Genomic DNA, 25482 nt, shown 5'->3' with positions numbered 1-25482 from the left:
TAGGGGAAGTGACACATCAACAGTATGGGATTTCTGCCCTCATTCAATCCTTAGACGTTATTTTACGGAGAAAACCAGAGGTAGTGTCGCGAAATGTGCGCTGTTTTTTCAGGCTACGTGCCCAGGAGCCACCATCACAAGTGAAATAGAGAGTGCAGGGAGCCATGAGAAGGATGAAAAGGCGAATCGCCCAGGAAGAGTCAACATGCAAGAGAGGATAAAGGGGACAGAGAAGGCATCCCTCATACACACCCTATTCCATAGGTAATTCGTCTCGAGTTATTTTTAGAATCGGGATAAAGTTACCTCGCGCGCTGCGTGGATGTTTCGTGGAGGTTTCGCATGACTATACGCCGTGCAAAACATGTCGGACGAAAAGCAATGAAAGCGTAAAGAGTTCAAGAGCATTCCTGAATATTGACGCGAAATGAGTCGGCGCTCACCTGGGAAAAGGGAATCGATAGACTCTTTGACAACCCGTGAAATCAGTTTAACTCGAAGTTGTCGTAACCTCAGTGCTTTAATAAAATGAAAAATTTTGCCGGTCGATTGAAACCGGTCGTTTGTATAAAGCAAATAGGACGCCAAGTGTTATTTTTGTTGAATAATAAAGGACTAATAAAAGAATAAATATTAAACCAGAAATTGCTCTCTTCAAACTGTAAATTATAAATGATCCTGAGAGAATATTCAGTGTGTTAAGGATTTCCCTGCTGTACTGTTAGCTCTATACAAGAGAGGAAGGGCGATTCTCTTTTTATTTCCGTTTCGCTGACACAGCTTTAGCAGAAATCTCTCTGTAGTAGTTTTCGTCGACAAAACGAATAGAAATATCGCTCTCCGCGTCTTCCGCCATTTTGTTCTGCGTCAATTCGCAAAGAACGCGTGGCTCTGAGCGTGGGTCATCCACGCGGAACACATTCGCGCTATGTGATTGGCTGTTGTCTTATCCCCTTTGGGATCTGTGGTCTTAAAAATAACTCGAGACAAATTACCTATGGAATAGGGTGTGTATGGGGAATGCCTTCTCTGTCCCCTTTATCCTCTCTTGTCAACATGTTATTACAGCTGAGAAGAAGCTCCGATACCTTATGAACCCTACCCTAAGAAAACGTTACTTTAAAATAAGGGTGTAAGAAAAGAGACGAATGTAAGGAAAATAAGGAAGCCTTGAACCCGCTTGTGATGTCTAACCCTACACTAAAGTAGCAATCGGCATTAACTGCCGTAAAACGCCATTTTTTAGTTACCCAAAGCGAGGCTAAGTGCAAAGCTAATGACATATATTTATCCTGAAACAGTACTTAACCCTATTTTCTATTTTCCCTCTTCATTTCCTACCACCTTGGCTTCCCTAATTCTTAGTTTTTTTACTTATGTGTCCTATCATCCTTTTTCGTTATGAAATCTAGATCTAGCCATCGAGTGAAGCGCATCCCCCCCATGATAACACTTTACTACCTTAATGCACAGGGGGGAAAATAGTTCTGTTTTCATTCACAGCCAACCAAGGACGCCAACAGTGACATTTCACAAGTGAAAAAATCATCGTTCGCGTCGTCTGATACTTAAAAATCGCTCTTTCTGAAGAAACGCCAACTCGTGAATAAAATTCGTACGCGGTTACCAATCATGAAGTAATCTCATTTGCCCACTTATTAATCTTTGTACCTTGCTATAATTTAAGTTGAGAAAATTCTGATTCAAGACCAAGTTCAAAGGAGTAATAAAAACAAAAACAGATTCTAACTTTTGCACCGGGTGGTGTACACCAGCAGAATTACAACCGTATCCCTACTTCACATTAATTTTTTTTCTACAAATATATGTATATCTATGAAGGCAATGCCAAGTATCTTAAGGTTAATTAAAAAATAGTAGAAGTTCTTTGGAGGTTTGTATTTCAAAACGTCTTTTCTACATTGCTGTAGGCATATTTCTGTGTTTCTTGGTGTTGCGGAAACCATTGTAGGTTCGTTTGTGTGTTGTGGTGTGGGTACAATTCTGAACAAAGCAGCCAATAATTTTTTTTTTGTCAGCCTTATGTACGGAAGCCGGGCAAAGATCAAGCTTGCTCATCTCACCATCCAGAGACATTGCCAAACAGCAGAGGAACAACAGGCTTAAAGACACGGTCGGCCATCACGAGCTGCTGCTGAAACGAGTTTGATTTATCTCAGATGAACACCTGTATAGGGATAAAAAGGGAGCGTAAGCAACGACGAAGGGGACGCCAACGAAAACGGCCAATTAAAAGCAATAGGTTTAGACTGGCAAAACAACAACTCTGGCAAAACAACAACTCTGCAAAACAACAACTCTGCACGTTCATCACGCTTTTTTGTACATTTGTATATTTCTTTGCCGCCACTGCACGACTACGACGAGAAAAACTCTAATTTCACGTTTTGTGTGGACGTGAACACAAGACAGTGACTTCCTTTTTCTTTTCCTGAACTTCGATAAAGTCTTTCAGAATTCAACTCCAGAAAAAAATCGCAAAAATTGGACGAATTGAACGAGATGGAATAAGCTCGATAAAGTTTGAAACAGTGCGAATTCACTTTTTAAAAGACGTGTTTGAAGCCGTCGCTATCGATAGTGAGAACTGCAGCCTTCAAAGGCGATTACATTCGTTCTTGTGCTGAAGAAGAAACTACAAGCGAGCCCGTATCTTTGTTCAAATGCTTTGCCACTTTGGCATATGCTCATCACTCTCTCTGGTTAAGCGACTGAAATGGACACTGTGAACATTGAAAGCTCATAGCAGAATTTAAGCTATCGCTGAAAATTTCAGCCACGCACACAATCAACATGCACTTTTCGGGAAAATTTGCCTGGAAATCTCATAATTTGTCACTGAATTTACGGTTTAGTGATTTTTGCCTCCTGCATTTCTGCAGTTTTGGTGGCTTACGAATCTTTAACTATTGCTCAATTTTTATACAGCTTTATAAGGTGCTTGCCCTATATGTCTTATTGAGTCGCTAAGGTATAAAAAAAACCCCCTTAATACACGCATGGCCGTGCGTATACATGATGACGTGTTTAGTTGTTTATTGGACTTAGATTTCTCATCTCTTGGGCCCCGTTTATATGGACCTGCGAAAAGTCGAAAAGTCGGGCAGAAGTGTTACTCATCCAGCCTTGCCAACTTAAGCGAGCGTTTATATGAGAAGTTTGACCTCTTGGCTTGAGCCATCAGCGCTCGCACATGCTCTAAAAAGCACTCGCGCATGCTCTGATTGTCTTACCTTTACCCAGATGACCCGGGTGGGTACGCCAACGTATATGGAGAAAAGTTGGCCCAAGTAGGAGGGTCACCCTACCATCACAAAAGGGTAACCCAACTTGGCGGATCACCCTTAAGTCTAGCCGAGCCAACGTTTTTTTCTGATGTTAACGATTCGCCACGTCAACTTTTTATTGAAGAGTTGGCTTGCCCAGGGTAGCTCAGTTGGGCGGGTCAACCTTTCTCCATGTATAATAAACAGGGCCTAACTTTGAACACAGTGTCCAATTATCGACGACAATGAAGGGGAATTATCAGCAATGGCGAAAATTTATGCACTGTAAATAACCCAACAATCCGAGGCGGGAAAATTTCCCTTGCAATAAGAAGACAAACAAGCAGGAGAGCTTTGCTTCTTGGCTGAATTTGGTAATTTCTTTCTAAACAAATTACTCATGTTGCTTTGTGGTCTAGTCGCGTATACTTTTTCCCAAACTTGGGAACGCAGGTACTTCCTACAATTAAATGGGGTATGTCATTGACGTGTTTTTCGCATCAACTGGATTCCAAAAATAATGGTCCAGTTCTGTTACTTAAGACTGTAATTAGGTACGAAAACTTTTTCCCGTCGTCTTTGCTACGGATGGCAAGGATAGAGATGGATTTAAACTTGAAAAAGTTGGCCTACCTTTTTTAAGTCGTGCTTTGCCAGCAAAAATTAACAAAAAAATATTATTGTCAGTGTTCGCTGTTGAAATTTGTTTGACATCTTCTTTATGACTCTAAGGGACACGACAGGAGCATTTTATGTATGTGTAAGGGAACTAATAATGACTTAAGCACAAAACGGACCTAAACAGCAATATTCTTGTAACATTATCCTCCTTTAAAACAGACTTACTTTGCACGCTTGAACTTCAAGTCTCTTCCTTCCATAACACAGACTCCCTGTCTTTCATGTCACCACTGTTTAAGGAACATTGCAATCCCACTTCTTTGTTGTTCTTTACCATATCGACTGAGTCCTGCGGGCCGCTCAGGTGTGAATCTGTCTTCTGTGCGGCGACATTTTCTAACATTAGATATAAGAACTTACAGTCAGTGATTAACAGTCTCAAAACGAGACCACAACGACTCTGACAATGACGACTTTTGGTTATAAATTCGGCAAATTCGTCTTCGGAAAGCCGTGAACTCTTTAGCCGGTTTGTTTGAGTTCATTAATGCATAAACAGCTAGGCTGCCGCGCCGCTGCCTGGAAACGAGGTTGCGATCTTATCGATTGTATTTTGCCTGCATCTTCCAAATATGGTCAGCGCCGACACAGTTATGAAGAATTAGCTGGGGGAATAATAATTTAAGCTTTTTAAAATTAAAACATTATTATTTATTCAAAATATTTGAACTTTTGTTAGTATGTGTAATCAAATGGTGACAAGTGAAATTAGGGAATAATTTCACGCGCGTTTTGTCCAAATTCTATTAATTATTAGGATTTGGACAAAACGCAAGTGAAATTATTCCCTAATTTCACGAGTATACCATTTGATTACCTATTAATATCATGGGTGACGAATTACGTTAGTAATCTTGGATTTTTGACATGTTTATCCTGGATCGTATCGATCGAGAACTCTACTCTTTCAAATGTTTAGACCTTAAATTTGGCTTATAAAGTTCAGAATTTTTCAGACTTTTTCGGCAAAATACCTGTTAGAATCCTTCTTGATGTTCTCTTGTGTATTCAAGTTTTCTAAAGCGTCTTTTTGTGCCCTGACATCTTCATTCACGGCATTTTAAAACTTCGTCGCTATCTTGACACTGAGACGTACGGAAAGGTTGCCATGGCAATTTTGCAATTTCACATGTGAAATTACAAATTAACGCTGAAATTTCGCGCCAAAATTAAGGAGTAATTCGTCACCTATGATATTAAGGTTATAATTAACTGGTAACCGAACTTCGTGTCTCCCAGTTGGCATGGGACTGAAATAAAACTCGCGATGAAACAATTTTAATCATTCTTATGATTAAATACCGTATAGCACGGCGTAAAAATGACGTCACAGTGAGTAACTTGCAATGTTCGTCTGACTTTTTTTTGTCATTTTTGTCATTTTGTCAGGCAAACATGACATTATAAATGACAAACTAGAACAAATATCATGAATTCGCTAATGTTAATTTCAATTTGTTTTTTTGCTTGTCTAAGTTTCAGTTTCATAAATAGTTACTGTGTGCAGTGCTATTGGACTCTACTCAGCCCTATTGTCATTGTTAATCAGAAGGAAGAGAAACCGCATTGGCGCGAACACCTCACTAAACACCATACTCAAAGTGGACATTACACTGGTCAAGGGGTCTCGCTCGCTTTTCATTTTCTCCTTTCAACTCTCCATATCTCCGTCTCTTTAAGGCCAGGCATTTTGAGCCGGAAGGTCCTTACGTGTGTGGCTCAGATAGACTTCTTTTAACACTAGGATAATCAGTAAATTGAGTCACACAAAACCTGCTCTCACCTTTCTCCCTGAATGAATGACAATACTTGGTTGCCAATTCTGATTTTCCTACAATAGGATGCTGTAAGGCTTGAGCCAGGCACTCATACGATGCGGCGGGTCCGACTGTTTGTATCCACTTGTTTAACACAGCTGTAAATTGGACAGTGTGTTGAAAAGAGCTGTTTAGCGTTAATGTATATTGATCGGGAGAAAGGTAGAAGCCTTGTTCACTACATAGTTTTCTCAATATAATGGCATTACAAGGAAAATTAAAAGGACCGCTTGAAATGATCGAGAAAAATATAACGTTTCTTGGCAAAATCCAACGGTAGGTAAAAATTCTACTAGTTCACGGATGCATAGCTGAGTGACAGGACGTCTGGACATCTTCCACATTTCTGTATGTTGAATGCCTGGATGGTAAAATATGATCAATAACTGGCCAACTGATCCTAGACACTAAGTTTCTACATATCGAAAACAATTCTATACCAGTTTGCTGCTGCCTATACTGACAACGTTAAAATCAAGTGGGAGAATTTTGCACAGTTCCCTCTGTTCCAAATAAAGGATTCAATCGTCTGTCTTTTTTCGTTCCTCCTGCTTGTCTTTCGATGAGTTATTCATGCTACCTTGCAAGAAAACCATCCATAACAAAGGGAAAATAAAAATTGCGCACAGGAGTAAAAAAATCACCAAAAAGCGAGAACTGAAACCTTTTTACTTCAATTTATTATTAACCGAGCCTCATATCACCCTATTTAGTCTGTAATCATACTTATTTAATGGGATCTCAACCCATCTTATTATTATTTATTCTGTACCCACCGTAGCACCTTTCAGGCAGATGGCGCTCGTCCTCCTCGATCTGTTCTAAAACAGGATTAGGAAGGCACAGGATTCGACCAAGCATCTTCCAGGATTTACCAAGCTCTGAAGCAATGAGGAGAATGTCACTGGACGATGGTACGCCAGACTTGAAAGACATGGCACGATCCACGACTACGTCGTCTTCTACTGAGGTACTTGCTGCGAAGCTACCAACAATGGGAGGATCCAAGACAGAAGAAGCTGTTTCAAAGCAACAAATCTGATTCACAAATTTATCATAAACATCTTAAATAACACATGGGCGTCCAAAATGGTGGTAGCTTAAGCCCATCAGGTCTAGAATACTTGTGATTGTTCCATACAGTGGATAAAAACTAATAAGAAATTTGTTAGGATTTTCTAGATTACAACTACAGTAGACTTCAGGCCGGAACAAGCACCCTCGGTAGTTCAAATCGCGCTAGCACGAACCACAATTGATTTCCACTAGATTTGCTTATTCCATACATTAACCGCTGTAATTTTACCTTTGAGGTTGATTTCCACTGACGCATTTTTGGCTACGCACGTTAACGCACGTAAATTTTAATCACGTAAATAAAATAGAGGCAAGATAAAAAGTGCTGAGCTTAAACGACAAGTTGACTGAGGTTCAACTTTTACGCTTACGCGCGATATTTCATGCATTGAATCTATTTTATTTGCGAAAGTAAATTTAACGCACGTACGCACGTAGAAATTACGCAACACTGGAAATCAGCCCTTAGTAACTCGAACCCTACGATAAAAACTGCCGCCCACTTTGCTTAGTAAGAAGAGCGCCGGACACTTTAGCTGTAGGTCGCAGGTTCAAAACCCGGCTTGACCACGAACCAGGCGTGACTTTAAAAAAAATAAGACCATGCTGGCCGTCCTTTAAGACTTTTGACTCGTATCAGATGATCGCGTGTTTTGGGGGCTGAAGGTAAAACCGCGGGCATTGTCTCATTCTCTCCCCTTCTACTTAAAAACAAGGGCTAAGAACCCATGCAATGTTTAAAGGAATAGCTAACGTAGAGAAACCTGACTGTTACATGTATCTCGAGAAACAATCAGGTCAATCGACTTCAATTCAATAGTAAATCGAAGCCGAATCAGTAAAATTGAAATGTACACATACCATACCTTTCGCTGTCCCGTTTTCCATTTTCGCTTCATCGGCCTGTCAGAAAGACAAGTCATCGTATTTTAAAGCAGAATAACACAAGAAAAAAGGGTTTAACAGAAAAAGCATGCTGGCAGTGAACTAAATGCGGTGCCACACAATAAATCACATTCCTTGAAAACTTACAAGCGTCGAGATCAAACGCTGAAATTGAAACTAAATTGTGCTAGCTTGAATGTCAGAATTAGTTCCACATTTGGCACAAGAGAACACAGCAGACCGTATCAGGATTTTATGTCTTCTATCCGTCTACTTTGGAGGAACATAAGGGCGTGGACCCACCATTTTTTTCTAGCATATGAAGTTCAACATTTGTACTAAACCCACTCTTTAAATCATCCACTTTAGGAGTATCTACGGCGAGTTGCCATGCTTGAAACCTTTAGTTTGACCCCAGTAGACAAATCCTAAGGCGTCAAATTTTATATCTCCTCTTCTGCGAATTCAAAGCAATTGTAGGGTACAAACAGGTTACACGGAGCTTCAGTAACTTGTTATGGTGTTTGTCAATCTCGTAAAGCAAATTAGATACAATGCAGCCCATTATTGCGTTCGACGAAGGAGAACGACATCTTAATCAACACAAACTTGGAGTAACAAACCATGATTCGTTATGAAGTCGAGCGCTTGACTGGTTATCGTAAGAAGGAGCTGCGTGCATGTGCAATTAGTTTCACTGCAGTATTTCTCGTATTTCGGATCGGGGTACATGCATGCCTTTTACTGAATAGGTAAAAAAGGCTAGTCCTTTAATTACCTCAGTGAGATGAAACCATTTCTCCAATCCATGAACGTTCACTGTGTTATCACCGAAACTCCTCAAACAAAACAGCTCCTCCCCTGGTAGTACCTGCAGAAGATGCTGACAATCGTCGTGATCACTCGATACTAAGCCATGCTTTCTACACTGCTCACTGCTTTGCAAGCAAGAAGTGCATAAAACACATAGTTCATAGCGAAGGTTGCATAACCAGGATAGTTCACGAGACAAACTTTGCAAAGTTTCTTCGAGAGAGTCTCGAACCTTATTAGCCATCAATCGAGTAGCACATGTTCCGGCCGAAGAATTGGAAGTAGTTTTTTTCTTTAACAAGACCTTGATGAATCTCTTTCTGCAGAGAAGAGTAAGCTCAAAAATGTCATGTGCTCCGATGAGAAGCCTTGCGCCATTTTGGAATAACTGGGGTGGTCCTTTTAACCTCTGTTTTGAACACCAATGAATACATTTGGACAAAAGCTGAGGGAAGAAACCGTTAGGAACAAAGCCGTCAAGAAAGTGCAGGTACAACGGACATGGATCGCTTTCAGAAGGATTCAATTCGCAGAGACCTGGCGGAGATGATCTTAGCTGAGAGGGAACAAAGAACTCAGTTTGCTCCTGTCCGCTTTCTGCAGATGAACAAGAGAATTTGGTGATCAATCCATAGACCTCCATCATGTCCAAAATATCCTGCTTACTCAGGCCTTTCTGGATGAATTCTGCAAAAATGTGATCAACCAAAGCCATCCTCAGAATGCCGCTTTGCTCAAGCTCAAGCCAGCACTCTGAAAACAGAGGATCCTAAATACAAAGAAAAAAGAAGCTTAATTTATACAACTCGTCTAAAATAAAAAAAAAGCAACAACAAGAACAAACAAACGGGCAAAGAAACAAAAAAATTGGCCATGCTACGTTTAGACAAGAAAGGGCCAAAGCTAACAATGTTGTCATTAATACTAAACGACGATCACTTTTTTTAGACGCTGAGGGTTTGCGAAGATTTCGCAATAGATACGGCATTCTCAATAATAATACAACAAAACAATCTTGCGGATTTTCTGACCGTGTTAAACATTCATAAACGGAATGATAAACATTAGCGTCGAGTAAGGTCTAAATTGATCCCATCGAGCCTAAACATCTTGGACACCTTATGAAACTTACACAACGTAGTATGTTTTATTGCTTCTACACTACACTTGGATGAAATTTCTAAGTTTCTTGACATTTCTGCTCAGGAAATGTTCATGAAAGTGTAAGTCTCTTCAATTTTTAAGGGAAAAAATTCAGAACAGCGAGAGTAAGAACCGAACCCGGAGCTTAGTGTCTGCAGTCCATCACCTATACCACTACGCCACTGAGGATTTGCTGGCAAGCATGATTTGATTTGAAGCTATATAGCAACAACCCTAACCCTAAATAGAAGCTAACCGTTTTGGAGTCAGTGCTTAACCATAATTACTATTTTCAGTGCTTCACCCTAATCAGTATTGTTGCTTAACCTTAATCACAATACCGAAGCGATAAGGAATACTAGGTTGTGCAAACTTCATAAGGTGTCTAAGGGGGTTTAGGCCGATGGGTCTAATGCTTACCGTCTAAATTCGTCACTTATGAAACTAGAGGGAGACTGGATCGAACGAACTTTCGCAAAGACGTCTGGGAATGTTACCGGGGACAGGGGGAAAATAGCCAATAGCTGACCGGCGAGTCCCCAGTAACGATCCCAGAAACAACTGCGAGAGGCATTTCGGCTCCGGTTCCATTCTTGCTTCTCAAGGGGCGAATGGCAATGACACCACTGGATGGAGTTACATTTCACCATTCTTCTTTCAAAAGTCAACTCTACTTCGCTGTGTAACAAATGCGTTCAGAATTTCCTCTTATTGTTACATAAGAGATAAGAGTTTGTTTTTCATTCATTTTCCTGCTAATATGAATTATCTATTTTCACTCCGGTCCTCTTCCTATGATCTTAGTGGCAACTACATTCTTTCATTTAGTAAACCTAATACAACTATCAGAAAGATCTTAACTCCTTTTCTTACTTTTCAGCTAGACAGTGGAATGCACTGCCAGACTTTTTTCGTACTAGCTTTTTGCAGCCGGACTTTAAAAATAAAATGCAGATGCAGGGTGTTACCTTAATGTAGATTCTTTTGCTTGTACATACTTATACTTAAAATTGTAAATAATATTTTTCTATTATTATTATTATTATTATTCATAATGCATTCAAAATATTTTTCTTTTTTACGTAGTGTCAGCTCGAAGATATTAGCTTGTTGGCTACTCTAAATTCGAGTATAAATAAAGTTTTTGTTATGTTATGTTATGTCAGTGTAACAAAAACATCAAAGCTATAAGAATCACTTTAAAGTTTGTATTGTAATTTCGTTATCAACAGACATAACTTACAACTTCATCAAAAGGCCGCACAGTTATCAGTTGTTTGAAAAGATCAATCAACCACTGCGCCTGCAATACCACAGTCTGGCCGTGTTTAACAATCACGCCAAGGTCGTGATAGAAATTCAGCATGGCTGTCAACTCATCCTCGTCAGAGATGCGGCAAACCTGTCTTGTGACAGTCAGGAGCTGATTTAGATCCATGTAATAGGTTCCCTTGGCCACTAATGCTTCTACAACTTTTTCGAAGTTAAACCATCTGAGGAATGGACCATGCAAACTTTTACACGTCATCTGCTTTTACACCCTCCAAGAAACATGAAAAAAACTGCTATTTCTCGTAAAGTGCCTAAAGACAGTTAATGAAATTAAATAATATTTTCTAAATTTGAGAAAGCCCCTACTACATCGATTTCCAAGAATTAATTAAGATTTTTGCCGTTGACAGCTAAGAATAAGAAAGAATTTAATGGCTTTAACTAGATTTAGTGCAGCTTCCGCTTACGCTATCATCACGTTACCACAGACTACTGGTAGTTTTTTTGTTTTCAAGTGCTTGAGTAAACAGGCCTTGAAAAAGGTTGGTATAACATTTTTAAGGAAATACGGCAGCATTTTACCTCAGCGGTACCTCCTCTCCCATGTACGGCTCTTGATTCAAAACTTCAACGATTTTCCGTCGCAGTTCTTGAACTCCTAAATCTTTGTTCGACTTGGTGTTATCAACAGCAAAGAATGGCCTGATCACGTGCTTCTCGTATGTTTTGCCCGAGACACTTCTCTGGATGCACTTTTCCGTGGCTCTGGGATCTTCAAACGGTTGATCGGCATTGGTACCCACAATGATCACAGGAGGACGTAGATAAGGTACACTCGTCGCTTGGCTATCGAGGTCTTTGCCGACTTGATCCGCTTGGGGCACAATGGCGTGCACAGATACCAACCAAGACAAAAGATGATCTAGATTGGTCTCATTGTTTGGGTTGTCCAGAACAACATCATGAGTGCCTTGCCTGACACGAGGTTCTGCTTTGGCACATATACTCTTGTGAAGATTGTACACTAAGATGTAAATTGCACGCCGGGAAAGAAACACAGAATGGGATGCATAGTAAAGGTGTTGACCTGCAAAATCCCAGAGCATTAAAACCACTTCCTTCGCTTTGATGTCTTCTTCTAATTTCAGATTCTTTAGGTACCGGACAACCAATTCGGTAACGTCATTTGGTACGACTGAGGTGCTGCCGATATTGAGCTCAGCTTGATACCTATTTTCCAGATCACTATCGTCAGAAGATTCCTCTTCCATCTCCTTAACCATGATGGTATCTGGCGTTGACTCAGTAGCAGTAGTAGCAGCAGCAGCAGCAGCATTAGGCAGGTTGTTATGCAGTAACTACAATAAATGTAAACCGCGGTAATTAAAGATTATTCTACTCATATATATGACGAAAAGTCCTGGAGTACGTTGTAGTAGACATGTTCATAAATAGTCTACCATGTAATTTGTAGCTGACTACAAAGATGATCTTCTGAACATTGCAAACTTAATTTCTTTAAAGATGTCAATAGAACACCGACTCGGATTTGGCTCTACTGTCCCTTTTTTTTCAGTTTTCGCAAAAATAATTGGTATGCGAATTTGAATCCGCAACTTTTTCTTTCCGGATTCAAAAATTTCCATGTCCACAAGTATCCGTAATCAAATCGGATTTACCCGTCCACACGTATCCGGATTCACTCTAGTACCCAAGACTCCACTGGGAATATTGGCAACAGAGCATGCGTCGTAAAGCGCCCGAACTTTGCATCTTACCTTACATTGAGAGAACCTGGGAACAAGCTTGCCATCTTGAATACAGTATTCAAGGTAAAAACCTGGCTCGATCTTGTTACCTCACCGGATGAAAAAATTTTTATATATCCGGATTTAGCGCACACACGATTCCGGATTCATACCGCATTCAAAAATTTCAACTCCGGAGAGCGGATTAGTATGCCGGATGCATCTGATACGTGTGGACCGAAGCCGTATCCGGAAAAGAAAGAAAAAGGTCCGAAAAAGGTGCGGATTCAAAAATATCTGGATACGAGTGGACGTGGCCTTAGACACAAGCAATTGAAGAAAGTTATTATTAATTATTTTACCGCTTAACAACTACATTAAAGCAAAATCACTCTTTATTTAATGCTACTTCCTCCAGCCAGGCAGTATACCTCGTAATGGGATTTTTAAGCGTATTTTAGATGATTCGCATGAAAAGAACACTACCTCCTTTTGTAAAGGTGAACCCGCAGTCGAAACATTTTCTTCATCAACTGTGTCATCCAAATCTCTAGCGACTAACTTTGCCACGTCTTCAGCAAAATCAGAGACATTTTCTTGATCAACTGTTTGGTTCAAATCTCTGGCGACTAACTTTGCCATGTCTTCAGCAAAATCAGAGACATCAAGCTTCTTCCGTTCTGTAGGTTCCCAGTTCTTTATTTGAGCGACTTCCAGTTCACATCTGGAAGGATCAACTTCCACTCCTATTGTGCTGTTTTCTTGAGGGTTAAACGGCAAACCAAGCAGGGATTTCTTCAAGCTTGTCTTGCCCGCACGGTCTTGACCAAGGATCATGATGCGGCCGCGGTATACTTTCACTTTCCCGATCTGCAAAGCTCTTTCGTAAGCACGCTGAGCCCTAGGTCCTCGGGCAAGAATCTCTGGTGGCACAGATGAATCTGTGGAACGAAAATGCCTTTTAGAATTTTAAATTTCTTTTTGTTTGTTACACAAGTAAAAATACTGGCATAAGGATGCAAAGTCGGGTGATTTGCATGTTTCCCCACAATTTGAAACTACGGATGCATCACTTACTGTACTAGAAATCATTCGCAACCTCGTCCCCAGGGCTTTTCCCTTAAAAAATGGATGGGGCGGGAAAAGGCCCTGGCATCGGCTGGTCACGTGCACAGCCTAAATATTCCTGAAAAGCTAATTTATATGCAACCTGCTGGTTTTGCGCTGGCAGAAGTCGAACGACGCAACAATGGAAAATAATAATATCGCGAACTGTATGTCAATATTTTCGCGTCTCTGTGATTCAAAAGCTTAAGATCCATTTAATTGCGTATTATTCAAAGGCTACAAGTTTATGAAAGGGCGTACCGGCTCTACGTTGTCACGTACAAAATATGTCAAATGCTTCAGAGTTGAGACAAGCTGTTATCGAGTAGTACTTCGACTGAAATTCATCGTGACTGTGGAATTACTGTACGATCATCAAGCGGAAGGTGATTTTGTCCAATGTCAAACAAAAATGCGGGCCTTTGCCTCTAGGATCTGCAGTGAATTTAAACAAATTGAACTTAATTGAAATAGAATTGTTCATCAAAATGCTTTATGGAGTCTGATCTTCTCTACAACCCGACCATGAAACAAACAAATCTCCGCGCCGGATGCAAGTCAGCCCTCCAGCCAGGAACGATGACAGGTCGCCGATCTGAAACATTTGAAGATCTCTTATATCTTTTCTCTTCCGAGGATAAGTATAAAGGATTTTTCTTATATTCGATTGGGATCAACTACGGCTATGTCAAATTTAAATGGACCCAAGTCTTTCTTTGTTACCAGTTGTTTGATACCCTGGTTGCCAGAGACTTTTCATGCGCGGTTTCCGGTTTCGGTTAAGTCTCGCAGAGGTCAATGAATTTTTTAAAAATACAGGTCATACAAGATAAGTCTAAACCAACGCGTATCGCTATGATGATATGGCTGAGAGTTAAGGTGAATGGAATTAGGTTGTGTACGGCGGTCCACTTCGCAAGAAATAAAATAAAATATCAAAAGAGTCGCGAAAGCGAACTTTTCCAGTACAAACTTTATGCATGTACGATAGCTTGTTTGTCATTTATATCGCTCTTTAAAGGAAGTTTTACAAATGTTACCGCTCGCTGTCCCCTTCATAGAAATCGGAGGAAAGCAAAAAATTACCATAGCCAGTATCTGTGACAAAAAGGAAACCTTGTAAGACTTTTCGTTAATCGTCAAGAGATGTAAAAGGCCGCCCAAGATCGCGCGCTGTGAGGTTACGCATAATTTTAGCTTTTCACATAGCGCTAATTTATTACACCCAGGATTTTAGGGTGTACGAGGGGACACGTGACCAGCCGATGCCAGGGCCTTTTCCCGCCCCACCCATTTTTTAAGGGAAAAGCCCTGGGGACGAGGTTGAATCATTCGGGCATTACTAGTCAAGAAACTAATGCGACAACACAGGTCATGTGTGTGACTTATTCCCTTCAGAGATGCGACGTTGCTATAGAGGGTTTTCACGCACGTCTATGCTAATTTATTTGGACAAAAAAAGCGTTTACATAAAACAAGAGTTCAACTCGCAGAGGATTGGTTTGGACACCAACAAGGCCGCCTTTTATCGTTTTGTAACACAAAAAAACACTCTATAAGAGATTTTTGCTTTAAATTCGAAGAAAGATCATACATTGAACTAATAACACGAAAGATTTATTTTCATTGCTACGCATTTTGTCCTCGCACCTTCTGTTAGCTCAGAGACAGGAACTTCCTCTACATTTTCTGCTGTGAAAAACCCAACTTCCTTGCTTTGTGTTTCACCCAGCCATACATTCTTTTCTTCTCTTAAACTAGACATACACAGAAAAATATTTACATCAGTAAAACTAAACAACTTCCTCTTCAGTTGGTGGTGTTCATTCCTTCATAAAGCGATAATTTTCAGGATAGGAGAAAGTTAGAAAATACAATCACAGTTTGCCTTTAATAGGTATGTTTTATCTGTTGAAAACTCATGGCTTTTATGTCCAAATCAGTTTAAACAAAAACACAAGGACTTGTCGAAAGTGCTATCAAAGAAAACAAAAACTAATGATTTTATGACGAATTGGAGCAAACCTGTGACGGTCCTTGGAAATGAGAGTTATCAATTCCCCCGTCTCGCCTCTAAGAAACCCCGCTGATTCTGCATTGAAGCTTCTTTTCACTTTGACTTTTAAAGGATTTTCCTGAATAAATTAAACATTCAAGTAAAAGCAAATATTGAGAAATGCTGTATATCCTCAAGTCTACTTTAAAATGTACTGTCAAATAATACTATGTACATTGTGAATGCATAGTTAAGTTGTGTCTTAAAGTGTTTTTTGTTTTGCGCTAAAAGGGGTTTTCTTGTTATGACTTCGATTCTTTTGGTTCTTCTTGTATTTTACTAGCTACATAAGAGAAGAACACGCCTGAGGGTCAATTTAAATAATTTACTTTTGACTTACTATCGCCATCAGAGATTGACTGATCTCAGAGAAGGACGGTCTCTCTTTCGGGTTATCTCGTAGACAACGATCAAACACTTCACAGAAGTGCGAGGGGCAGAGATAACCATGCTTACTTCGAAGGTTTTGAGATGTATCCTAAAACGTTGGAAAAAAAAGAAAAAGAAAAAAAGAAGGATTGACTGTAACGGTGGTCATAGCCGAGACCCTTTGTAGTTAGCGCACAGCTATGGAGCCTAGGATCAAAACCGTATCCTTGCAATATGCCGCGCATGCTCAAAAATGATCTTCCTCGATTCATTTATATACAGAGTCTTTCTCGAGTACGCAGAATTGAGAGAGCGCAGGGGCGGATCCAGGATTTTTCTCAGGAGGGGGTGGACCACTAAGAAACTACAAATTTAACTACCATTTTCACGGCGTTTAACATAAATTTTTCAACCTCGTCTCGTGTTCTACTTCAACCGACAGAATACCAGCTGTATTAGAAAGCTTAAAGTCATCTCGGGGGGAGGTGGAGGGGCGTGTGCACCCCCTGGACTCTCCTCCTAGATCCACCCCTAAAGCGAAAGAAAGGCTTTGCTGGCAGGATGTCCTTTGGGATGATCCGCGATCAGGATTCATGATCCAACACCACTGCGATCTCAACGCACCAAAGGAACCGCTAAATCCCATCTGGACAAAGGAATATATAACGCTCAGTTTTCTGGTCTTCATGACTGATACTACCATATTTGGATCAAAAACTTACCATAACAGCCTCAGCTGCTTCAAATCCGGGCGCTTGGTTCTGATAATTGATAAAAGCGGTTGAAAATAGCTTTGCAAAAAAATAAACCACTTCCTCAGGCAGAGAATATGGACTTCCTGACTCGCGTTTCCTGCAAAATTGAATAGGCAATTGAATTTACAATTCCTTTTAACCGTTGAGCCTAGAGATCGTGTGCAAATGATGATACGGGTGGCCATATTGGTGTGCAATACATTGAACGGGCGGCCATGTTGGTGAAAACAAAAAAAATTCTTTGGGGATTGAAGGAGCAGTGGTATGGAACGTTTCAATCTTATATGGATTGAAACTATGATTTGCCATTGTTCACGCATGAATAAACCCGTTAATCAAACTAACCGTTTTAAAATGGTCCCTTTGCATGTATGAATACCATCATACTAATAAATGCTAAATGTAACAAATGCTTCCTTTTTAACCCAAAGTTGTTCAATAGCCGGAAAACGCTGTCCATTGGACAAATCTCTTTCCAGTAGAGAACACAATTGGTTTCCCAAATACTTATTCACTGGATAGTGATTTATCCGTTGGATAGTGAACAACCCGGGTCTGTTGTCATTATCAAAACTAAGAATATGAGATGTTCATAAGCACCGCACTGGAAAGATTAGAAATTATTATAAATAAACCTTACTAAAAGCACATTACAACGCTTACCTCCTCGCGTCGTTTAGAAACTCACAATACCCAATACCAGCAAGCTTCAGCTAATGAGAAAAAAACAATAACTTACAGCACTTATTACTAGCACCAACTGTGCGACCCAGAAAAATTGTCCCTGGCAGAAGATTACTCGCCTATCCGAGCTAACCTGGGCAAGCCAACGTTTCATACATTTCCTTACAAAACGTGGCGACGAACCGTTTAAACGAGAAGAAAAGGCTGGTTCGGCTGGAAGAGTACCGGGGTAACCCTTTTCTGATGGTAGGATCACCCTCAAAGCCAGGCCTACTTTTCTCTGTAAACACTTTGGCAAGCCCAGCCGGGTCAACTCAGTCAAGGCGAGAAAAGCAGAGCATTCGCGAGCGCCGTTGGCTCAGGCAAGGGACCGAGGTCAATTTTTTTGTATAAATGCTCTTTAAAGTTGACTCGGCTGGAAGGGTTAAACCTTCTTCCCGGGACAGATTCTCTCTTCAAGGGGGCCTGAGACACGGAAATATTTGTGGGATCAAAACTCGTGCTACCAATATCAGAGCTACAAATAACAGTGGGTTATCGGATAATGCCTGACTAAATATTGTGTCTTTGATTGAGCCCGACCAGTTAACCTCTATAACATAAGCAGAGAAGTTCAGATTACCTGACAATCAGAAACTACCATGCAGTAAAGCTGGAGTAACTGATGAACGACGTTCTTCGACTCAAGGTATTCTAACGCGGACGCAGCCTGAACTGTGAATCTACAAAGCCGTTCTACACTGTGGTGTTCGGACGCTTTGTCAAGGTTTCCATACTCGGCAAATTCCTCCACCTTTGGGTGACAGTAAATACAATCTGTCAGTCCTAATAAAGCAGTCACAAACGAAGCCGGCCGTGCTTTAGGGACATGTGGCTACAACATTGGCAAGATCAAAAATACACTATACTATTTCTATTTTTTTCTTTTCTCAGAACAGGTTTTGAGGGCTGTTCTTAGCTACAATCTTGGCCAAAAGGTCTTGCGACACCTCCCCTTTTTCACTTGGTTTTGTATGGAGTTTGTAGCTAACCTGTGATACACACTCATAAACACGGCCTTAACAAGATTTTTCCCCCACCCGCCCCCCCTAAACAAAGTTGAGGTCCTTAAAGTGTACAAGATATGCAAAAGGTGTTTGACTTGTGATACTCAACACTGTTTAGGGGGGGAGGGGGGTCAACTTGAATTACATTTCCTCACCTAAAACACGAAGTGTCCCATACGTTTTGACCAGGATTGTAAGTCGTGGCTTATTTCAGACGGACTGTGCCGTTTACACGGGACAGTTTGCGTCTCTTTTGGGACGCGTCTTATTTTTCCTTGTATAAATGGCCCTAGTGTAAACATTCATAAATCTAGCGATAACTGCATCTTTACCTACAATTCAATGTAAAATATTTTTTAGATAATTTCGATTAACCGTCAGTCGTGAAAACAACAGTAACTATAACAAATCAAAATACATACGACGTTGTTTGCAACTGACTGACAGCAGGTTAATAAAGTAATTTAACAGTCAAACTTTCTTTGAATAGAACATGAGGGAACCAAGAAAAAAAGCCTTCCTTTATGATGGAAGGCTTAAACACGGGCAAAGAAAGAGAGATGGAGAACTGTTTCAGACAGAAAAACATCGCCATCCACATCCTTCTTTTTTCTTTATTATTACTTTTTAATGTAAAAAGCAGGAATACTTACTAAAGCCACGTACGGTGAATATGAGCTGGCAATGACCACTCCATGGAAATCGAGGATGTACTTGTGACGGAACCTATTCGCCATTTCTGCTTCATGTAAAAATAGTTGTTTCTCAGTTTCTCCATAACGAAGACACACTTTTTCCTACAGAGAGAAAACGCCATTTAAGCTTCAGAATGCGCAGCGGTAAATCCCCCTCCCCCCTTCCCTCCGTACGCAAAAGGAGCTTGCGCGTATACACAAATGCAAAATAAAACCAACGAAAATTGCACGTACCGTCAAGTTTAAAAATTAGCACCGGTATGGCATTTCATGTATGCACCGTGTTTTATTTTCTTGAATATTTAGTGCCGCTGTGTTTGAGGTTGACAGGCTTAACGGGATCACGAATGCGCAGTTAACAACCAAATTCATCATCAGTTTTACACACAATCGAATGAATTCTTCAGCAAAAAGTAGATAGATCTTTCCGCACATATTCTAGAAAGAGGGGTCATCTTACATGAGGATTCAGTTCCTCCCTGATGGCAGCCTTTTTGTATTGATTATTACAAATGAAGTTGTTATAAATAAATAAATAAATAAATAAATAAATATTCTAGAAAGAGATTTCTGTACTATGACTCTTCTTAGCGACCACTAAATCTTCGCATTTTGGTCGAACGCTTACGGAGGGTTCGACTGATTTGAAAAATTGCAAAGATGACACAAAATTCAGCCAAAAAAGTTATCGACCAGCCGATGCTCAAAAGAAAAAGTCGTAATTATAATAATCCTTACGAGTACATAAAAACCCTCTATAGAGCAAACCTTTATTCCACCAGGCTTTGTCCACTCTGCTTCGCATACATATCCAGCCATTTGGCCGCAAGTTATGGTCCGTGTAACAACAATGTCTTGTTTTCTGATCACCGGTATTCCTTTCATTTGACATGTTTTCACAACATTACTTTGCTGGTATTTCTGCAAATGCATCAATTATCAAGAGATAAATAAATCGAAATATATGTAGCAGCTCTGTTACGGTGGATTTCCACTGTGGCATAATTTGTACGAGCGTATGCACGCAAATTTATGCGCGTAAATAAAATGGAGGTAATGTATGAAAGCTGCGTGGAAACGTGAAAGTTGAGCCACTCGCCTCAACATGCATGGGTCAGCATTAGATCCCATCGGCGGTAGCCCCTTTCTCCCATTATGAAATTTACACAAGGTAGAACTGTTTTCTGCTCTTATATCACACTTCGGTGATATTTCAAGCCGGATGTTCATGAAAGTGCAAGTCTCTTCAATTTGAAAGACAGCAGGATTCGAAACCAAGGCCCAGATGACCCAGTATACCACACTAACCAATAGATCACGGAGGATTTGCTGGACGGAGTAGTAATAATCTAAGTCGATATAGCATCAACCTCAACCCAAAAAAAGAACCTAACCAGTTTCGAAACAGTGCTTGACCCTAATCAGTGAAAGCAGTGCCTAGCCCTAAAAAGTAAAAGGGAAAGCTACGATGTGTAAAGTTAATGAGGTGCCCCAAGGGTCGATGGGATCTAGTGATCCTCCCCCCCCCCCTCCCCCCTCGAGGGCCCATGAGTAATAGATAATTGCAGCTCACAGGTTCCGACACCTTTTATCCTTTGAAATTTCTTGCGAAGTTTGTCAAAAGGTGCCCTTCCTCACAAGCGTCATGGTTCCTTCTTGGGAATCGACAATTAAAAATCATCTATTCAGTGATCACCTTTTTTACGCGATTCGGGTGAGACAAGGTGTAGACAAATCATAAGCAGTCACTCAACTTTCACGCAAAATCGTGGAAGTATTTAATAATCACAAGTAACAATGTAAAGAAGATTTTTTTAAGTGCAAGCGTTTTTCTCGATGTACAAAACTAGTACAGTCAAACCTGTATTAAGCGGAATGACCCTAATGGGAAGCTCAAGTGCCAACTAATCGCTTAATACAGGTTGACTGTCTTATACATGTTTGACCAACCTAAGAGTTTATGAAGAAAATGAAGATGGCAAGCGAGATATTCATAACACGACAAATTGACCTCAGATTTTTTCTACCTGTTCTTGCACTAAAAGAAAAAAAGTCACAGATCACTGAATGCTATGCAGACCATATCTGCTGCACTTGCAGGCTATATCTTGACAAAGAGACCGTTCAATGGAGGTGAAGACAATGAAAAAATAGCTCGTTGGGACCACGGAAATAGTGACCGCAACCGCTCTTAATAACTACATTTCAGTTTTACTGTTACAGTAATCAAGGGAAATGATTCTGGGAACTTGAGCAAGTGATCGCTCAATAGGTGATTGACTGCTTATTAATGCAGGTCGACTTAATTCAGGTTTTATGATAGTAAGGAAAGAAAAGTTTATATCTAATGCAAAAGGGCCCTTGTGTTGACCGAGGTAAATTAAACCGCTGCCTCGTCAAATACAAACTTACAGCAAATCTCAGCACACTTACAGACATACCGTAAAATTCCAAGAATAAGCCCCGGGGCTTGTATTTATCAAAGGCCCTTTTTAAGGGGCTTATTTTTGGAGGGGCTTATATTCGGAGGGAAATTTGCGTTTCAAAATCGATTGGTCTAGCCTTATTAATGGAAGGAGATTTACCGTTTTTGCTTTGTTTTACTTTGTATTTGAGGGCCCTCCGGGGGGCTTATATTTGGAGGGCCGATTAAACGGAGGGTGTTTTGCGTTACCAGTTTTTTTTTTTCTTTTTTTTGAGGGGGGGGGGGGGGTGGGGGGCTATATTTGGAGGGGCTTATACATGGAAGGGCTTATTTTCGGAATTTTACGGTAGTACTATGATACCTGAGCGAGCTGATCAAATTTGAAGCTTGTGTTGACAAGTTTCTTTTTTATGGTGTTGATCTCATCAGGATGCAGTATGACGCTGTCTTTTAAATTGTAATCCTTCAATGCCTTGATACTGGTGATACCTAGACTGTATACCAATATGTTGAAATTCAATTCTGTACCAACTTCCGCCATTGCTAGGTAGAGTTTGTCCAGATCAGTCAAAAAGTCAGCCTCCTGAAAAAGAAAAATCGTGTCATATTCCTTTATTCTCTGAATCAATTTTGGAGAAATCAGGACTCAAAATAGTTTTCGAACTGTAGCTGGTCACGATGGCCGGCCAATGAATTTTTTGCTCGGTCAAGTCTCGTTTTCTAACCGGTCAAAAAAATTGAAAAAAGTGAACTTATTCTTCTTTCTTCTATGATTAAATGTGATTTTATTTTTACAAAGACAAAAAAATGTACGATTTACAGGTAAGGATTTGACTGTTTGTTCGAGAATGAGAGTCTGCCTGGCCGGTCAACATGACCGGCGAATGAAGCTTTTGGCCGGTCAAGATACCCTTATGGCCGGACGTTGCCTGTTGAGCGGCCGTTGTATTGAGCCCTGGAAATGTACCATACTGCATGGAAACGTTTGAGTCTGTAGATGAAATACTAAGGCGTTACTAAAGGAACAAACCTACCCATATTACTTCCACCCGGTGCCATTTGTTCGTCAATTTGTTTGTTTGTTTTCTTTCTCTTTTTGAATTAATTTTTGGCACCTTCCTGTGTTAAAAGTCTCCCTCTATCGACCTTCCTCTTTCCACGATTTCGCCCTTCACCTTTAAGGGCACATAATATTTTTATTAAAGAACCTGGATGAAGGTCCCTCCTTGGTGGTGTTCGAGGCTTACCATACAAATCTCTTACGATTCTTGCATAAATACTAACCTTAAATTGATGAAACTGAGAACTGCGATTTTGTTCCACGCTCTTGTAAGAAAGAGATTTTTGAGAAAAGATATGCGCTCAGGAAGAGATTTCCCCCAAGAAAACTGAAAGCCCTATGGAACTTGTTGGAATAGGCTATTTCCAGGTTCCAAACACTCTCACTTTCAAAACGAGCCTACGTGCAAAACCTTTCTTGAATTTAAATGAGAATAAAAAATCATTACTGGGCCTCGTTTTTCAGGTGCAAAGAAAGTCAGTTTTACAGCTTGCCATTCGGGCAAGCTGTGGCTAGCATTTACTTGCCCAAAATTCATTTCAACTAGCCCCAAAAACGTTTTGATGAGCAGGATTGATTACACAGTTCTTCTGTAATTTGAACTCCTCAAAAAACTTCACTTGCCCATCGGCCAAGTTAAGAACAGAATTCACTAGCCCGATTGCAAAATCCACTAGTCCCGGGCTATCGGACATTACTACCTTTGCACGCTGTTTTTGCAATCGAGTGTATACAAAGTATCTAGACAATACTACTAAACCAACCTGATGATTCTCCCCAATAAGCGAGTCTCTTTTAGCCTGGTTCAGCTTTTCCAACTTTTGAGGGACGTTCTTCAACCTGGGATTTCCGGCTACATCTAACAACTGCAGAGAAGCCATCTTCTCGATCCAGGGCGGCAGATAGTACAAGTTATTTCTTGCTACGTGAAGAGAGGTCAACTTCGCCTTTGCCATGCTCTTGGGTAGTGTCTGCAATAAGTTATCATTCAAATCGAGTGTCTTGAGAGACGAACTCCAATCGCACTGCTTGGGTAATTCCTCGATTTTGTTTTCTGACAGCCAAAGATTACAAAGACTTGGCATCTCGAGTAAACATACCGGAATCGTTTTCAATTGATTTTTGCTTAAGTCTAAACAACTCAGTTTGTCCAGAATGTGAATGTTATCCGGAACTCTCTGTAGGAAATTTGAAACAAGAAGAATTGTTTCTACCCATTTAATGTTTTCTAGCCACGCAGGTTCAATTTCACCCATCGCAAGGTTCCCCCAATCAACTTGACGTCGTTGTCGATCACAGTCAGTACTCAGTAAAATTATCTCAGCAGCTTCCTTTTTTCTGTGCTGTAAAGCCAGTTCAAGGGGAACAGCGGTTGGAAAGACTTCCTTGTTCGCAATAAATAACCTAAAAAAGAGGTAGAGACTGGTTCGCACAATGGTGCTGGGCACAGTTACTATTTCTAAAACTGAAGGTCAGACAAACAAATTTTACCCTTTAAGCCCCAATATCCACATACAAATTCTCCAAACTGATCTCCATTTATCTTGTTAAAGAATGTGTTGAGAGAATTTGATAAAAGATCAAGGTATTTTCTCTTTGGGGATTAATTCTCCTAACCTTTTCTCTTGATGATGTATGAATATTGATAGGAGAAAATTGTTGTTGGTCAACATTGGGACTTAAACGGCTAAGGCCCCCTCCACACGAATCCGGATACTCTTGAAAATGCAAACGTTTTTCATGCGAATCGGGCTTCCTTCCAAATGAAACCAGTCAATCCGGACACCGGAGCCGCATTGTTTTGAAACCGCTCGCCGGGGCGGTTTAACGCCTCGTCTTCACGAATCCGGATAAAAAATATGCGGTTTCAAAAATGTCTGGATTCGTGGGGACATGGCTTAAAAATTAGCATTCGCGAATTCCTCACTTTCGTTTGTCTGTTGTTATTAAAATGCTGTGTTTGTCTGACTAATGATAGAAGTCAGACAGACGTTGCAAATAGACCTTTCCACGGTTTTTTTTTAACTTTTGACACCGATAAGTTAAGGAAAATCAGCCAATTCCAAAGATCGTTGCCACGTTTGAAATAAATTTGTTGAAAACTAAAGAAGACTAGCTTCTCGAATTCGCGAAATTTTTCAGAGGTTTGTATGGTGGGGGCAAGTTTGTGCCCCCACCATACAAACGACTGTAAAATTTCCCAACTCTTCGGAGCTACCGTTATCTTCTCTCGCTTAAGACGTATCACTTTCAAACTTGACAATTGTAATAATTTTAAGGCACTCTTTCCATTGGCGTCGACGGATTTTCCCTAACTGGTACATGTCAAAAGTTGAAAAAAAAAGAAAACCGTGGAAGGGTCTTTTAGCCGCTGTGACGTCATTTGCGCGCTTTGGTGTTGATTCGACACCGCACAGGCCAGGTTCGCTTAGTCTGAAGTGCCAGCCGTCTCTTCGCCCCAACCTTCCCCCAATGGGCGTAGCCGGGGGGGGGGGGGTGGGGCAAAGAGGTCGTTTCTAAGTTGGATCAACACTCGGGGTCTTCTTCATTTAACTGTGGAGA

The 25482-nt window shown here is 40.5% G+C and overlaps 1 protein-coding gene across 1 annotated transcript; it reads right to left on the bottom strand.

The window, feature by feature from the left end:
• Positions 1–24320, bottom strand: LOC140943978 (uncharacterized). The gene is made up of 19 exons (XM_073393086.1): positions 23685–24320; positions 22222–22443; positions 20204–20356; positions 19394–19537; positions 18317–18487; positions 17674–17723; positions 16978–17107; positions 16227–16364; positions 15856–15965; positions 15481–15581; positions 13210–13664; positions 11558–12249; positions 10947–11196; positions 8526–9329; positions 7729–7765; positions 6562–6804; positions 5752–5883; positions 4134–4304; positions 1–2188 (listed from the first exon to the last, which is right to left on the bottom strand). Exons 1-18 carry the CDS (start codon positions 24174–24176, stop codon positions 4150–4152), a joined length of 4479 nt encoding a protein of 1492 aa, XP_073249187.1. The 5' UTR covers positions 24177–24320; the 3' UTR covers positions 1–2188; positions 4134–4149.
• Positions 24321–25482: the final 1162 nt, after the last annotated feature.

This window comes from Porites lutea, chromosome 7, assembly GCF_958299795.1.
Source record: "Porites lutea chromosome 7, jaPorLute2.1, whole genome shotgun sequence".
Lineage (NCBI taxonomy): Eukaryota > Metazoa > Cnidaria > Anthozoa > Scleractinia > Poritidae > Porites > Porites lutea.
The sequence above is the reverse complement of the archived record's forward strand: the minus strand, read 5'-3'. Positions and strand labels throughout refer to the sequence as shown.

Bases quoted from the DNA above. Each gene is read 5' to 3' on its own strand.
- LOC140943978 (XM_073393086.1), bottom strand. From the start codon at position 24,176: ATGGGTGAAATTGAACCTGCGTGGCTAGAAAACATTAAATGGGTAGAA. The intron at 16,365-16,977 runs GTAAGTTTTTGA...CCAACGTTTTAG, and splicing joins AAGCAGCTGAGGCTGTTATG to GATACATCTCAAAACCTTCG. The intron at 5,884-6,561 runs GTGGGTACAGAA...TCCAATTTACAG, and splicing joins TCTGCCTGAAAGGTGCTACG to CTGTGTTAAACAAGTGGATA.